Here is an 18,086-nt window from a genome sequence, read left to right on the forward strand (position 1 = left end):
AGTGAAGGAGGAAGACTGTTTATCCAAAACACCAGAGGCTTAGGATCCACACACTTTTGTTTGGAAACAATTTACAATCTTCTCTTAAACACCAGGTTAAAAAAAAAAAAAAAAAGGCTGAAAGTTTCAAAATTAAGACAAATTAAACTTCATATACCACAAGGGGACAAGAGACCTCAAAACACACCTGCCCTGACATACTAAACATGCTCCCAACCTAGCTATCTGTGCTTCATACATGCTTAAAGGTGCAAAAGCAAGCTGTTCAAATTTTAGTCTGAGGAATGAATGGTAATAACACCATATTACAACTGAAACTTCACTACATTAAACATTACAGAGAAACTGTATTTGATTCAAAGGACCATTTGGGCCATTTAAAAAAAAAAACAAACATGCACAATTCAGACAATTCATTTCCTAAGCAACCAAATGCTTTCCCTAAAACACTATCAAGGACTATTTGACAGTTCACATTTTCATAAGAAAAAGTGATAGCTTTCTTATAACTTCAGTTATCCTCCAAATACACGCAGTTGTAATATCATTTTTGTGATTCCACAGACAAGAAGTTCCAGGATGTCTGTTACTTACAGCTTTTTCAGACACTCAAGCATGACAAGAATCTTCTCAGGTTCGTTCCAGTATCATTTAGCACAGAGGAAGAGAGAGAATTTGCATCCATTTTGTGAATATAGGTAATCTAGCAGGCAGTGTACTGAATAGAAAGTGAAGCGTTCAACTACTGTATCCTGACCTGCAACATCTGTGTCAAATCCTATTAAGTTTAACATCCCTTTTAGTTTCCCAGGGAAAAGACAGCCTTACAGATGCACAGCTCCTGTTCAATCTGCTTAACAGAATCCCAAATGTTCACCTCGGAAACAGAAAAAGAATTGGATTTCCTTCTCTGTAGCACTTGCAAGCATTACTGCCTCTCTGAACACAGCAGCTCCCTTAATATCACTGGTGCTGCATTATCATCAGCTGCTACAGCGGCACAAACAGTCAAGGCAAGGTAATGTACCACACAGCCTGCTCCAAGCAGATGTAGAGCAGGTAAGTAAAGAGAAAAACCAAAGAGTTAACTTTCTGCCTTCTAGCACCCAGCAAGATCTAGAGGTTGAAAGTTTCCAGATGGAGGTTATTTCAGAGGGCTGCTTCCCTACCACCTAGTTGGACCAGATGTACCAACCCAGCTGAGAATCGTCCCGTGGTTACATTTAGCATGTAGTATTCAGTGTGAGTTATTGTCAGAGGTTCTTGCTTTTAATTCTCATTCTCTAAACGATATAAAAAAAGAAAAGAAAGGGCATTCTATGAGGTAGATGTAGAAATAAAACCAGCGAGACCTAAAGAACACACAGAAGGCTGGAAGAACTGCACAGCACCAGAAGTCCAAGAGCACCACGAAGCGATGCAGCGTCACAGCTAGAACAGCTAGCGAGGAAGCTAAGCAGTGCCTGTTCTTTGGTAACAAGTGTGTTACGTGCCCTAAAAACCACACAGGAGAAGTTATTCTTCATACCCAGTCTTAAAGAACTACCTGAAACCTACCAGATCAGTGTGTGTACCGTAAGTAGACAAGCATCACAGCACAGCTGAAGCTGTGGGGTTTTTTTAAAAAAGTCTTTATAAACCAGAAATTAACAGTGCAGCAATGCAGAGAAGTAGACTTCGATACATCTTCTTCAGACTTAAAACACCCTGACAACTTACTAATTCACAGCAACCTTGGGTGTTTGCTTTTATCATAATCTATAACAAAGTTAATCAGTCACCTCCAGCCAGGAAAAGATTTTGCAAGGCTGTTAAATGTTTACTACTGATCAGCAAAACTAATTCTAATCTACCTAGCTTTATGACAGCAAAGTGTTTCAGTTTTACACATTTTCTTCCCTTAAGAGGGCTTCCCAAAACATTACCTCAAATAAACACTGAGCCTTTACAGGTCTCAGAACACCATCACAAATATTTAAGAATGAGGAGGTATCTGCATGCACTTACTGAGAACGAATCAAAGTCACAGAAGTGATGTATTCCTGAAGTTGTTCATTTCTAGATGCTCAGGGATTCTGATCTCTAGAAGAATCTCACTATACAGCTTCTTGCAGCGACTGCCTGAACAAGAGATTTCACACTACTGTTGTCTTCAGACAGGAAGGGATGCCGTTCTCAGTGATGCAGCAAGACACGTTTTATGCAAGTTAACTATGCAAGACTGTTTATATACAGATGCAACCATTGAAATCCTAAAACCATGCTGAAGGTCAAGTTTCTTGCAGGACAAAAAATTTTCACTTAGTTTATTTGCAGTGCCAATCCAGCCTGCCTACTTCTGGTTACATACTCTACAAACTGAAGTTTCATAAAATTTGCATTTATACATTCCAACAGATATTAAGTAATGTGCACAAGTGGCACAATGGTTTGTAGAACAGAAAACAAGTTTAAAACCACATATAGTTCTCCCTCAAATTTTTCCCTTTGGAAATCCAGCTCTTTTTCTTAGCCAAAACCCACAAAGACAGTCAGCATACTTTTACTATTTTTGTTCACCAGCTTTCAAAAACAAGCCACCCCATATGCTTCTCTTTATCTAGATTTCTTTGATTTTAAAGGCAAGGAAGCCCTATGGGGCAAACCGGACCAAGAAAACAGAGGATCTGTTTAAAGCAATGTTTCCCAAAGTACAGGCTATAATTCCAAACAGCATTACAGGACTTCGAAGTAGCATTTGCAAGCCAAATGGAAGTTCAGCTGTAGAAATAAAGCTCATGAGCCCAAGACTGAAATTGGAAGTGGATTTCCCAGCAAAGCATGTCTGAACAGAGCTAGTTCAGAGACACAGAAATCAAGTAATCGATTACAGCTGGCTGGCTCAAGAGATGGCCTTTTGCCCTCATGCTTTTATACCTGACACCACCCTCCATAAGAGCACCTTGGCCATGATACACTGTTTTCAACTGAATAGGGGAGTAGTACGATGCTAAGAAATTTTGCATCCCACTCCCCTGCCAGTGCATGAAGATGCACAAGTACGTACATAATCTATCTCCTTTTTATGGGGGTTTTGCAGATGCCCAAATTCTCACCTCTTCTCCCTCGCCCAGCTAAAGATCCTGCATATGCATTTTAGGAAATAAAGACCACATTCCCTTGCTACTCTGTCAATACTTTAGCATTATACCCATAAGAGTATCTGTAAAGGTCTCCCACAACTGTGTTACTTTCCTCCTACAGCCCTATCAAAAGCAGAGGAAAGAGCTATAGCATTTGCTTCTATTATGTAGAAATCTCTCAGGCGAGAGATGCCATCCCACTGTCACCTTGGAGGGTAGCAGACAATAAGAATGACGTACAGAAACACTCACACCCCATCAACACGTTTCAATGTCTTTGTAAAACTCAGAAGTAAATCTTATGGAACTGCTCATTATAACAGGACAAGCCTGAAGTCCACTAGAAAGGCATTCACATCTGGACAAATCCCAAACAAACTTCTCCTCTCAGAGTTTTGGCCAAGGACAGAAATCCTCAGCTAGGCTATTTTACAACCACCCGGAAAAAGAGACTTTTCACATTTAATGTTTATGCTGAGTAACACCAAATACTAGTCTTAGTTCTGAGCTGAGTTCATACATGAGAGGCAAAAGCACGAGGCTGCTAAACTACATGGGACATTATTTGCAATTCCCAAAACAAAGTTTCAAGTTGTGTTCAAAATGCCTCCAAAAAGCTAGCTTTCCAAGAAAAGCAGATACCCAGAGTTGTTCTTCAAGGACCTCTTTTTCCACTGAAAAAGCAGAGGTGAACTGATCCAAAGCAAAAGTATCTATCACCACAAGACTTACGTTCTATACCGAGTGCTTCATGAGGCACACTTACTTAAGGCTTTTCTCGTACCCTGAAACGGACCAGAAAATTTTTCATGCCAAGGCACTGTGCCGACTTGTACAGACAACACAATGAACATTCGCTATACTGAAGTTTTCTTCACAAACACCTGTGACAGACCTTATGGTGTGGCCCAGGCTGCCACTAGGGATTACACCACTCTTCCACATCCAAACCTCTTCCCCGTAGTTAGCTGCAGTGCCAGAACATTTGTGTCCATTCCCATTCACTCAAAGTTGACATCCCACCATTACTGCAGGCAGTAGGGGTGAAGCAATTGTAGTGACAAAAGAGAACAATCAAAAAACAAGGAGTTTCGTAATCCAGAGAACCAGCAAAGCATGATTTCCTCTGGGTACATGTCTTGCAGTTGGATTCCTTCTTTGCCTACTAAGGTGACAGCTCCAATTGAAGCTTTTCCTCAGAGGTGAGAATCACAGTCACATGGATTCCCTGATGTCTAACGAGGTGGGGGGGGGCTCATTCATCTCAGCCTCTCCTCAATAAAGCTCAAACAGCATAGGGAGGCTTTGGAACAAAATCAGTTCAATGACATACTTCATTTCCAGTTACAGACTACAACCTCACCTGTCACTACATCTGTCTGTAAATCACGGAGCATTCATCAGAGGCAGATGGAAAATGACTGGAATAGGGAGCTAATCGTGCCGGCGGAGTTGAGGATGCGGTGTCCTCCCACAAGAAGGCTGCCTAGACGGCCAGGAGCAGTAACTACCTCAGACATCTGACTTCACTCCAGCGATTTGGGTCATCACCCCAAAACTGACTACCTTGCTCTGCCCCTACCCAACGTCTGCCCTTTACAGTCTCAAAGAGGCATCAGATCCTCACACAGTTTATCCCACACCACTTAAATACAAGCAGTTCTAGCGGCTACGAGCAGTTACCATGACCAGTTTGAAACAGGCACTTCTTCAGAACTTCTCCAGATTTTAACTAGCCTTAATTTATGCTAAGACAAACTGCACATCTGAACAGTCATTATCTGGACTTTTTTTTTCTTCTAAAGCAAAGAAAGATAAAACAAACAGACCACATGAAGCTAAAATAACCTGTCAAATACTGCATGCTATACCACTTATTTTTTTAATTTTGACAACAGCTGTCACACTGTGCATATGTCTGTACACCAAATAAAACTCCTCCTTCTCCAAAAACAGGCAACAGCATATGTAAAACCTAGGAGTGGAAGGAGGAAGAAAATGAAAAGTTCAGATTATCCCTAACCAGACCACTCTTTAGACTTAGTCATGAATATAGGTGGGAAGTTACCTTCATTTAAGTAAACAAAAGACTGCCTACAGTTACTTACATACACTTCACTTAGTTCATGCACAAGTAAGAATGATGGCGGGGAGGGGGGGAGGTCACTTTGCACATCTGTTTTTAATGAACGAGCTGTTTTTTTACAAATGAATACACTTATTTTCTGGATATTAAACAGCATCACACATGCTTATCTACCAATATTTCCTTTAGTTTAACTCAACTAAGCGTTTTGCTCCCTTGACCTATGCATGACAAACTGATCTTTAATGCATTTCTCTAACTCTACATAGCACAAAGCATCACACTTTTACCATCTGACATATTCATAACAAATTTCATCAGTTCATAAAACTGAGACAGCTGTTTTTTCTCAGCTGCCATCTCTGTCCCAAACTTACAAATCAGCCCCATACTCTTTCTGCCTTGGGTCTGAATAGAGTCTGCAACTGGAATTTAGCCAACTCCAAATCCAGTTCCTTCCTTCCTGACTGCACGGGCTACGAAATGCCCAGAGGAGAAAGAGCAAATCACTTTTGCCACAGAAAGATCTGCTCACCATTTAACAAAGTATTATTTTACAATTGTTCTCTCTATGCCGAGAGATTTCCACTAGGTAAAGCCTTAATATAAACCAGGCTCCGCCAAGGAGTTTAAGGTGCAAACTAGCAATATATGATCAGAGGCCAATTCCTGAATTGAATTTAAAGTCACATTGCACATAATAAACTAAGAGGGTATGCTGAGCTTGACTTAGACCCTGCTAATCACTTAAACCCTAGCTTTGCTTACAGAGGGAATTGTACTTTACATTTTGTAGTCTTCCTGCATCCTTACATGGAAAGGTATTTGCTATATTACACCAGCCTCTGCATGCTAGAAACTCAAAACTTGCAATAAAACGAGATATATAGCACTCAAGTATTGCCGCTAGAAGTGTGATTGTGCAACCGAAGAGATAAGGCAGGGCTGAGCCAGCAATGTAACAGCAGTATTTTGTGCTCAAACATCAAAAGTAAGGCACAAAACAAAAGTCAAAAGTTAAGGCTCTTTTGCTCTGACAGCAAGCAGACTGAAAATCCTGCAAAAAATGGCTTATTTATCTCTCAAAGGCAAAAGGAGGAACATATTTAGAGCTTTTGGGAAAGCTCTGTCAAAGTTTTTAAACGGGTGCCGGGGCTCGCTACCAAAAAGGGTTATTTAAAAAATGCTTTTGGAATTGTGGAAAAAAATTACAGTGCACATCCCTAAAAACAAGAGAGTAGCTTGCAATCTCTACCCTGGCAGCTTCAGCAGGACATCGTACCTAAGGAAAAAAAAAAAACAAAAAACCAAAAAACCTCAGAGTCAGTAAAACCAAAGCATTTGAGCTTCCACAGACACTGCCCATGGAGGCACGTTCCTGTAACCTCCAGGAACGCCAGCACCATCCCAAGAGCTGCTGGCCTGCCACAGGTGTTTAAAGGCATCTCTCGTGTTTTAGACTCTTCATTAGTCCAGTGAAGACCAGATAAAGACAAAGGAGGAGTAAAAAAACCATGCAAGACCCATCCGTTAGGCTATTGCCAAACTTCCTTCTCCAGATTTAGCTCTGATGGAAGAAGTTACTCAGCTGCTCAGGTCAACCAAAGCTTGCCTCCTCATACATCTGCCCTAAGGCCAATTTGTTCCATTCACCGAATTTGCTGATAATTTTTTGGCAAAAACCACTGAGGTACTCGCAGCCCATTTAATGAAATATTCTGGCAGAATCAGATTAGGGAACACTCTTAGGAAGAAATCCTCTGTCTCCACAGGTGTTCTGCCAACCAGAGAGGGTACAGACCTGCAGCAGGGCGCTGTAACCTCTCCCATCACACACATGGTTCTGGAACAGGACTTCTGCCCACAGCCCATGACAAAAAGCCACACACTAGACTCAAGAATTCAAAACTCACCCCCTGATGCCCCAGGAAACTATTCCAGCAAATTTTAAGATCCAGAAAGTAATTCCAAGCAGGCCTTACATGTCTGTTAGCAGAAAGGTTAGGACAACTACAAGATAATGAATACTACCTAGTCTGAAAGATTCCTCTCCAATGCCAAAATTATTTTTGAACCCAAATATTGAGTTTCACAGCCACTTGCTCTCAAAGGTCTCGCATGGACAGGAGGAAAGCGAGTTGGAAATACAGCGACATTTTGGTTTATTAGTCAATGTTCCATAAAAAACACGGTCACCTGTGAGACACAGAGCCCTGTCACAGGATGTGCAGGCAGGCAGGAACCGTGCAGCTCTCGGTGTCTTTCAACAGCACAGTCTTTCCTGTGAAAGAAGGACGTACACACACTACTCCTGTTTCAAAGGCTACAACTCCACCACTACTAAATCAGACATCCACAATCAAAATAAAGTCATACTGTTGCACATGAAAAAATACAGCTGTGCTTATATCAGAGCTTCAGCCCATTAACTTCTGGGTCTAGACTAAACAGTTCTTTCCCTCTTCCTAAAGGCACGTGCTAGAGAGTTTGCACATTTGGTCTCCAGTTTATTTGTAATATGCAAGAGGAGATTTAAGCTTTTATATGCTTCAATTTGTTTAGCTTACTTTCATACAGTGACTAATTGTCTTCACAGTCAGTACCACTTTGTCTTCATCCATGACATTCACATGCCTTAAGAGAAAACACCTCATAAGCCTGAAGCCTCCCTGTTTGTTCAGGCCTTACTACAGCCATCCAGTTTGAAGAATAAAATTCTCATGACAGTTTATGAACTTACTGGATTCTAAAATAAAGATAGCATACATATTCGGGGGTGAAGAGTAATTTGAAAGCCTACTAAATGCATCACTACCGTTGAATATGAAGATTGCCTACCAAAAGTGTTTGTCAGTTAGAGAGAAAGACTATGCCAACACTTCTCCTTTGTCCTCAATTCCTTGACTGTAAAGAGGAAGAAGGAGAATTTTGCAACCACGGGGATCAGTTAACATTACAATACTCAAGGAGAAGACCATAATGCTTCTTGGCCTTCTCCTTTTTAACTTACTATGTGCCAGCTATCTCTAACTTTTCTTGCCTGTCCCCATTCCTTTGGGGAGGCAGCGTAGTAAACTGACATTTTAAGTTAGTATTTGTCTCACTGTGCAACTGGCTGCTTTCATCTGTTTAATACCATTAGTTGCTACACAGTAATGTAGCTATATCGTAGTTCATATATCAAGCAATAAATGTGACAGATGAACATTAGGTCTTTATTGCCAAACACTTCTTAAGGGCATGTGTGGCCTTCATACCATTCCCTAGCATAGGAAGCCTTCTGCTACGTTAGATTAGGACCAGTCCCACACCTAGTTCATCCTCCTTGAAGCATGCTAGTTTTATCTACAGCGAGGTCAGGATACACAGTGGGCCTAAGTCCAATATTAAAGATATTGTTAAATGAGGGGGAAAAAAACACCTAAAGTAAATCACTTCCAGAAGCACAAAACGATGCTTGATTACTTTCCCTCCCTACAGGAGAAACAAATTGCTATTGACAGAAGCATGCCTAATAGGTCCTTCAGCAATCGGCACCTTCATATCATACCTAATCAAATTGAGCTCATCTCAAAACCACTTTGCTTTTAATACAACAAACTCTTCAGCATTGTAGATGTTGTCTGTATCCATTTTCACAACTGCTGTTTATAATATCTTTCATCTATATGACATTTCTGTTGTGAAACAGAGGAAAGCTTTTAGCTGAAGTACTCTTTCTTCACCATCAGCTAATAACTGCCGCTACTACAAAGCTGCACGCACACTTCTGACTGAACTCACAGGACTTCACATTCTAGCCTTGGAAGAACTGAACAAAACTGCAGTGCAAAACAGCTGATACTTGCTATTTCTAGGAACAGAAGTTATGCTAATCAGAACAAGTAAAAGCTACATCTAGACAATGCAAGCCCAGTGTCACCTTGTTCACATATCATTCATAACCTAATCGGATTAAAATCCCATGTCCTCCTGACACACAGCCCCTCAGTAACAAGTTTTCAAAGACTGAATGTTTATATTACAGCTGCTGAAGCTTCACTGTGCAAAGATTTCCTACAAGGACTGTCTGCTTGTATCTTAAGCTCTATTAACTCCAGCCAACAAGTGCTGTTGGTGGGAAGGGCAGTAGAAAGATGTTTATTTTGTAGAGTCAATCAAACCCAAAGACAGGTTACTCTTACTGCTGAACTCCCAGCACCACGATGCCTACTCGGATGTTAAGAAACCTCCCAAACAGCTTACCGCCTGCTGCCCTGACTCTCCCCCAGTCTTTGGTTTTAAATCGCACAGCCAGAAGTGCACCCATTATATAGTCATCTACAGTACACAGATGCAGCGAGAGAGTACTTGCACAGGAGGTCATGTTACAAGGTTAAATGTAGGAGCCATCACAGAAGGGGCACCTCTGGGTGACCAGAGAGGATGCACAATGCTGTACCACAGCTGAAGAGCTGGGACAGCACCGCTCCAGCCATTCCCCTGCATTCAAAGGGCACTAACCTGCTGCTTCGGAAGCCCCTACTGCTCTTGACTATTTGCTTAATATGATGACTGAGACCTATTCTAGGCCACCAAGTAACAGGATTAAAACAGTCTAATCCCAGATGTTACTTACAGTTTGCCAGAGAATTGGTCCCCCAAAATATGTGAATGACGCTATGATCCCAAGACCCAGTACTAACCTGCATAAAGCTATACCAGCAAACATCTAAAAAAATATGAGACAAAGGTAAAGGAAGCATAAAATTCTGAGCTGTGTCTTGTCAAGAGGGAAACAAGTCATCTAAAAGAAAAGCAGGACCCCTTCAACCCAGTATTAGTATATGCAGGTGATAAAGTGAAAAATGTGATGACACCACTTAGTAATGTATTTATGAAGCAAACAAAATGAACAGCTTCGCCTTACAAGTCTTTCTGGAACCGGGCATGCTCTCTATGCCAGCATCCCCATTCCTGTCCCTCAAGGTTTAAGCTTGTGACAAGTCACATGTGAGCATTTCAGTGGTGACCTTGGGCCAGAGCGAGAATAAACATAAGGATATTTGTTGATAAAAGGAAAAGCATCCTCAACACAAATGAGATTCAGGCCATCAAACAGTACAAACAGAACAAGATCTGACAGCACAAAGCACACCTGGAGTTTCTGCATCGAGCTGGAAGCTCAGACTGAATCCTCCTCTACTTCACTTGCCTTGCTGACCACAGGACGAATAAGCCACAAGAATGACAGTGCAAAATAACCAAACACAAACCTAGATGACATCATGAAAAGCACTTCAACTAAGCATGAGGTAAGACTGCAACTGTACAACGTGCTAGAGGAGTCTCCTTTGGAAGGTTTCATACCCATACTCATCATGGATACTCAAAACAAACCGAGAACCAAAGCATGTGCAGACACTACCAACAAGAAAAACGACGCAAGACGAAGGCTGGTTCAGCCTACCTAAACAGCTGTCCCCTACAGCCATGTCTATAGTATTTTGCGAATAGTTGTAAAACTTCTCTGCTGGCACTATGAACTAATAAACCCTACCTTCAGCACGGCATGTTGGCTCAGGCTCAGGGCCGTACTATGCTCACACACCTTCTCATTAGCTTAGAGTACAGGAAAAGGAGGTTTCATCTTAAAAAGTATCAAGTTGATACGTGCTATCACTACTGAGGAATAAGGACTAAGCAAGCTGGAGAGCAGCATTAACTCCATAATAAATGAGTATAAAACACCCACAATTTAGTTTGAACCGGATAATAAAAAGTTCCTGACTTTTAAGCAAAAAATCTGTTCTCAAGCAACCTTGTAATCACAGTTGAAAAACAGCCTGCTGTTAAGATGGAGCATGAAATAGCTTAAACAAGATGCTGCTTTCAGCAACAAAAACAAAATCTTAATAGCCTAGAAAGCAATTTCTAGTTTTATATGCATATTTTTAAGTAGAGTCAAGTGGACTTTCACAGTATCCACTCATTTATAAATTTCAACTGAAAATGGAAAACGATGCATCCCTGATTCTGCCAAGATAGGAAAGGAGCAGCTATTTGGGCCTACAAGGGAAGTGCATCAGTCAAAGGCAGTAGTCTCACACGTCTCAGACTTGTTTACTCGGAGTAAACAGTCTGTTTCCCATATTTTAAGAAAAAAAATAAGTCTTCCACTTCTACATATGTGACCTACTGCCTGCACATGTCAAAGGGATTGCAGTTTCACTTCCAGAATGCACTCAGTTTCCTTTTTGTAACAAGCATTAAACATGCAGATGTTTGATGCTCTGATTTGCTTCAAATATAGATTTTTAGCTTCTACAGTTTGAAGTCCCTGCTCTCTGATTTTACATCGGTATCAAGATGCTGTGAATAAAGCCTACAGCTGGATACAAATCTGCACTCTGAGAAAGTCAAAAGTACTCCAAGGAATAGGATAGTCACAGAGAACCAACTTGGGTATGTTTTCTTTCTTAGCTTAAATGAAGCAAAACCTTTGCTCTATCCAGTCGCACGCAAGCTTTCACTGAAAAAAAATCCACGAATCTTTCCTCAAATATAACCCTACTATTTTTTTTCCTTACATTGCAGTTAATGTTCTATTCAGACACAATACTTTCGGTGTTTGATTAATCTACTTGCAAGCTCTGAACTGGTACTGATCACATATTCTCAGTATGCAGCAAATAAGATCCATCATAAACTAAGCATAAGACATAAAGGTCTCCAAGAAGCCACTGTCAATATCAAATAAAAAAAAAAAAAATACATCAGTGTCTCCAGAACAGCAGCCTTCCAGCTATGACTGTTGAAGCAAATGATTCTCAGAGACAATCATGACCTTGAACGTATTTAACGGGTGGTTACCATTATTTGCTATAGATGCTCCCTTAAATGAAGCCTAAAGTACATTTTTAAATAAGGCTCAAAAGCAGAGTCATCTGAGCAGTTGCACCAATATATCTACACCATATAGTGCAGAAAATTACAGAATCATTAAACAACGCTTCAGCTTGATATCAAACAGCAAATCTGTGTAAGTGCAACATAAGTCCCCAGTTTCATGCCATAGCTAGGATGACCTTCCCTCCGCCTTCGGTCCATGAAGGGAAGCAAGCAGCCACCAAGGACAAGCAGAGACACCCTATTGTGTCTGCATTTGTCAACACTACTGGAAAACCGCATCAGCTTCTTCCAGAACTGCACAGCAAGAGATTAACAAAAGAGTTCCATGAAAAGCCAAACAGATAAGTTAAAAACTGGAAATGTGGCTTAAAAGTAGGAAACGCTTCAGGAACTTTATTGAGCTCATCAAAGAAGTAGTAGTTAAGGAGCAACTTTGATCCATCAGAGAAAGCCTGTATGAGAAAGAGGAGTCCAAAAATGGAGGTCCCTTCAGAGTAACACAAAAAGATACGTTTCCAATGTAAATTTGCTCCAAGTATAAAGTGGTCCATCAATCAGAACAGCTTCCCCAAAGTTACTGTAGAATTTCTCACTGTAAACACAGATGAGAATTTTATTCTGTTTTTTCAAAAGGTTAAATTTAAGCAGAACTACAGCCTGGTTATTCGAGGATATCCAACAGTCCACATAAACAAAGCTCACATAACAATTCATAGTGACTCCTTTGGGCACTGCAGCCTGTAAGTTAGATTCATTTATTTTAATGGTTGACTCTGGAAAATTTACACATAAAATGCTGACACTGATTTCAAAGCGACCACTGTAACAACACTGAGCGACAGCCCTTAGTTTTCTATAGTTAGAGAAAAAAAATTGATTCGATTTGCAAAACCCATTAAGTCTGCAGGAGAAAGTCTTCCTCAGCTGAGGACACACCAGGCTGCACATCTTTGCTCATTTAGAGTAGCTAACAGAAGTCTTTGGCTAGTAAGAAATATTACACTTACACGGACGCGCCTATACAGAAACGCCATCCAAAACTCCTTAGAATTGGTTGCAATATGCCACATTGAAAGTTATCTAATGTCAGGTACAAAATCCTTTCATCGCTAGAGAACTCAACCATTAACTAAAACTTATGTTTCTTTGGTATTTCTCCTTCAACTTACATCATTTTGATCAAGTGACTTTTCTGAGAAGTTAAAGCTGCCCGTCGACATCACGCAGTCCCAAAGGAAGAGAGATTTAACGGCACCAGGCCATTCAGCCCTGTCTCAGTGAAAGCTACCCCACGCTGCCAGGGACCAGCGCCCAGCGCACCAAACAAAGCCACGCTGGCCCGAATGCCACTATGCCGGAATAAATTCTTCAGAGCGCAATTCAAAGTTGCGGGGGAAAAAGGGGTACCGGGAGGAAGGGGCGAGGACATACATCTCAAGCTGCTAACCAGATACCAGACCAGTCAAATGAAGGCTACTGACAAACAACGTACTAATACCATGACACTCGATTCAGGTAATTCAGCATCTCCTTCAAAAGTCCCTCCAGTCCCATGAAATATATAATGAGCCATTACTTTGACAGGACTTTATTTAAAGTGTGCTTCCTCCCCTCCCCCCCCCCCAAAATTATAATATGAATGTTTCTGCTTCACCATGAAATCCATAGCCTTTTGTGAGCAGATGATGCTACGAGCAGATGTACCCAAGCAGATTCCACAAGCATATTCACAATCAAGCAGATGATCTCTCATCTTGACCTGTCTGGCTTGATTTACATAAACTGTTTTCATTCACTACAAGATGGATTATGTAAACCTCGACAAAATCTTCACCAAACATGCACTGTCACATCACTGACAGAAAATACGTAACAGACTACTGGGAGAAGGTTATTAGACATGTATTTGCTGCAATGACTGACTTCAAATGCCTCAGGCTTTACCCTCTGATCACGTTAATGCACAGACAAGCAATCACAACTATTGCAAGACAATATAGGAACACTTTCTGGTGGGAGAACAACCTACTGCCGAAAGAACGCCTTCCCCTTGATTTAAAGGTCAAGTATACAACAACCCTACTTTAATACTGCTAAGACAGAGTAAAAGATAAAGGGCAAGTTTTGTCATCTTAAAAACAGGACTCTCGGCTGTTTGCCAGGTATTCCAATTCCTTTGTCCATCATCCTTTTCACCATCTAATTTAAAAGTCTCACAGCTCAAGACAGAAGTTATTCATCAACATCACAATCAATGCTTTTTTTTTTTTAAACCACACAGCATCTCAAAACAACTTTTTTTTTTTTTAAATCCAGCTGTGAGGTCACTCTCTCAATTTTAATCAAGCAATTGTAACAAGAGCTGCGATGCTACGCTTCTGCCAGTCCGCAGGTCTCAGTTTCACTATGGGGAGGAGAGCAGATTGACACTGTCTTATTTAAATGGAACTCCAGATTACAAGATTTTAATACAAAACAGGTATTAAGAGTTTGGTTTTTTAGATTACTGAACAGATGCTTAAGCTGTTCCAAGAGTCCCTAGTCACAAATGTTGAGTCACCAAAGAAAAAGAGAGATACGTTAGTATTATTTATGGTGCTACATGCAATATTTAAGACATCTCTGATAGGAAATGCAGTAATCAACTCCTGAAGTGTCAAATGACTCTTAAAACCCCAATCTTCAGTCCAAAAGTGGAGAACGTAGTTACTGAAGTCATGGCATTTCCTGGACTGCTTCCATCACGTCTACCTATTTCTACATCACGTCCACCAAGCACATTGTGTCCGCAAGCTGTGAAAGCCAATGCCCTATTGTTTCGGTGTAGCCCACAGACACATACCGACCAGAGAGATTCAGCTGCCCGCTTGCAGACATCTTGTTCATAATTGTACCACAAGGACAAGAGGATTTGTTTGCTTTTTTAGTACATGTAACACCCAGAAGACGTAACCTCAGTAGTTTTAGAGAACAGCTGATACTCAAATAAAAACTAAACTCAGTCATATAAAGTTTATTTAAATTTTATTGGCATGTTTCAACACACAGCAGTGAAGATCAAGACCTCTGGCAGAGCTGATAAGCTGAGATCAATGCATTTCCATATTAAAGGAAAAGCACACCAGACTTTGCTAGGTTAAGATCAGAGCCAAAACATTTCATACTTCTGTACTTTCAACTGCTGCTAAAAATAGTAAAGCAACAGAAAGGAAAATGCTTCCAGCTGTGCACAAAAAGCCTCTGCAGCACAACATCAATTTATGCACTCTAATTTAATTAAAGATTCAACATTATACTATGACTTTATTGTTAGAGACAGTGTTGCACAGCTGAGGTTACCCTCCAGTCCCCCAACTGAAACAGCAAGAACGTTTCTTTATTAAATTTAGTTTTATATGGATATTTCTCCCAAATCAAGTTAGTCAACTTAAATTCAAGTCTTTCAAGTGCCAGCTATGCCACGTTCATGGTAATAAACTGTATCTTGACCTAGTCTCGTGATAAGAAACATTTAGCATCCCTTAAGGAAAAAAAAGGGTACACCATTGGACGCACGAGTACCCAGTCTTGACTGCTCTTTTTATCTGCTCCCAGAGATTCAAAATAGTTATTCTGCAGAGGCAAACGCAGTTCTTTATGAAATGACTTGACCAAAACAAACCAAGAAAATCCCTAACGAACCAGAATAAGGTTTTCTACGACCTTGCAGCAAATACGTAACAGACTCTGGGGGAGGCTGAGTAACGCAGCAAGGCTGTAAGTGTTCGGCTTCACGGCTGGCTTGAAACCTTCCTGTCGTATTTATTACTAGAAATTATTCCATTAACCGTATGTTTCTACATATTAAACTATCAAAATTAAGCATCTCTTATAAGGTTCACAAGGGCTCTCCGCAAGCAGGGCTTAGACGCTTCTCCCTCATCTGCTTCTATGGTGTTCAGCGGGAAGGCTGCAAGCTCTAACAGCAGGGCAAGAACATAATACCAAGCGGATTACTTTAAGATCCGTATCAAGCTGAGAAAATAAACATTCCCACTACGAATCTGAATATAAGCGCTTCATCCCCCCCCCCCCCCCCCCCGCCCCAATTCCAAAGTCATCTCCCCTGCAATCCGCACGGAGGACGCCGTCTCTCGGAGCGAGGGGAGAAACCTCGGAGGAGCGGCGGGAGGAGGGCCGAGCCGCCTTCCCCCCGCGGGGAAAAGTTGCTGCCGGCGGGGAGAGGCGGCGGCCGCCCCCGCCACGCCGCGGGGCGAGGCGCGAGTGGGACCCAACGGCCGCTTCCCTCACGATCGGGCGGGGGGAAGGCGGGAAGCGGCCCCGCCGCGGCGGGCGGGGGGGGGGGGGGGGGGGCGTCTCGCCCCTCCGAGCGTTACCTCAGCAGGGAGAGGCGCCGAGGGGAAGGGACGCTCCCGCCGCTCCCAGGACGGACCCCACCGCCGCCGCGCTCCCCTCAGCCCCTCCACAGCGCTCACCCCAGCACCACCAGCTCCCCGTACTTGACGGGCTCCTTGTTCGGCGCGCAGTGCTCCTCCTGGCTGGGGGAAAACATGGGGCCGCCGGCCAAGTCAGTCACCCGCTGGGGGCCGCCGCTACAGTCCCATCCGCCGCCGCGGAAAGCCCCGAGTCCCGAGCGGGCTCCGCGCTGAGCCCCGCACTGAGCCGCCGGCCGCCCGACAACGGCCACTACCCCCCGGGCGGAGGGCGGGGCGCCGAGGGGGCCGTACCAACTGGCCGCGGCGGGGGGGGGGAGGAGCAAAGCGGCGCCCTCCCCCGCCGCCCTTCCCGACCGCGCCTGGCCCCGCCCCTCCCGCTAGCATTCACCGCCTGCGGAGGGGGCGTGTCCGCGCGCGGGGGGGCGGGACTCCGCGCCGCGGGCTCCGCCCCCTTCTTCGCACTCTCTCCTCCCCCCCCTCACCTCCCGCGAGTGGTACGGCCTCGCTGTGTTATGTAAACATAGAGTAAAGGGGACGGGGCCGCTCTTAAAGGGGCCGCGCTCCGGCGGGAGCAGCGCGGGGGGGGGGGGCTCTGGATCACCGAGGGGTCTCGACCGCGGGGGAGAGGGGGGGTGTTCTAGGTCACCTGCCCCGGGTTGGGGGGTGTCCTTGGTTCCAGATCACCTGGGAGACCAGATCACTGTGTGGGGTTCCAAAGCACCTCCTGCCCCTGGGGGGTGTCTGGATCCCGGGGGGGGGGAGGGGGGGGGGGCTTTAGACCCAAACCTGCCCGGAGGCCTGGTTCTAGATCACCCGGGGGGGATCGTCTGTGTCACCTCATACCTGGGCTGGGGGTTCTAGATCACCTCAGGGTTCTGGATGATCCCCAGGTGCTTCAGGTCATGTCCTGCCTGGGCTGGGGGTTCTAGATCGCCTCAGGGTTCTGGATCATCCCTGGGTGCTTCAGGCCACCTCCTACCCAGGAGGGTGGTTCTGGGCTGCCTGCAGCTGGGGGGAGTGGTTCTAGATCACCTCCTTGTGGCTCTAGATCGCTGTTTTGCTCTGGATTCCCTCCAAGGAGCTCCAGACCACCACCCACCTCCTACCCCTTCCCCACAGTCTCCAGCACGGCAGTCTTGGCGATGAGGCCACCATCACCTTCTGCGCTTGTAGCTGAGGAACAGCTGCTCTCCCGTCTCTCATCCCGAGCCGAGGAAAGAGCCGCAGAGCCCACCTTCCAGCCTCTTCTCCCCGTTCTCTTCTTCGGAGGCTGCAAAAATGCCCCCCCCCCCCCGCCGTTGTTCTTTGGGAAGAGCTTTACAAAGCTGCGGCTTTCCGATGCTCCGACTCATTTTGCAACTCTGCTCCCAAGCTGGGCTGGGGCTGCTTTATTCCTTCAAAAAATATTCTTTCAAAAAAAGGAAAAAGTCTGGAATGAAAACGAGGTGACCACAGTATTCCTGAGCCCACGGCCCCTCCCTGAAAGCCCACCCCACCCCCAGCGCTCAAGCGCAACCCCATTTTCCCTCCATTTCTGACAAATTCGGGTGA

At 43.7% G+C, this 18,086-nt stretch overlaps 1 protein-coding gene across 3 annotated transcripts in view; it reads right to left on the bottom strand.

Moving 5' to 3' along the window:
* Positions 1 to 16,790, bottom strand: part of PELI2 (pellino E3 ubiquitin protein ligase family member 2) — a 79,053-nt gene extending 62,263 nt beyond the window's left edge. For 2 of the 3 annotated variants that reach the window (XM_087748070.1, XM_087748069.1), the window contains exon 1: positions 16,575 to 16,790. In XM_087748070.1, the coding sequence (XP_087604196.1) occupies positions 16,575 to 16,651 (77 nt within the window). In that variant the 5' untranslated portion in view covers positions 16,652 to 16,790. Of the gene's footprint in view, positions 1 to 16,475 lie in introns of all 3 variants that reach the window. The other variant, XM_087748071.1, reaches the window with a different exon arrangement.
* Positions 16,791 to 18,086: the final 1,296 nt, after the last annotated feature.

This window comes from Nipponia nippon, unplaced genomic scaffold (assembly GCF_047370975.1).
Source record: "Nipponia nippon isolate SJK-2023a ecotype South Korea unplaced genomic scaffold, ASM4737097v1 scaffold_11, whole genome shotgun sequence".
Classification (NCBI taxonomy): Eukaryota; Metazoa; Chordata; class Aves; order Pelecaniformes; family Threskiornithidae; genus Nipponia; species Nipponia nippon.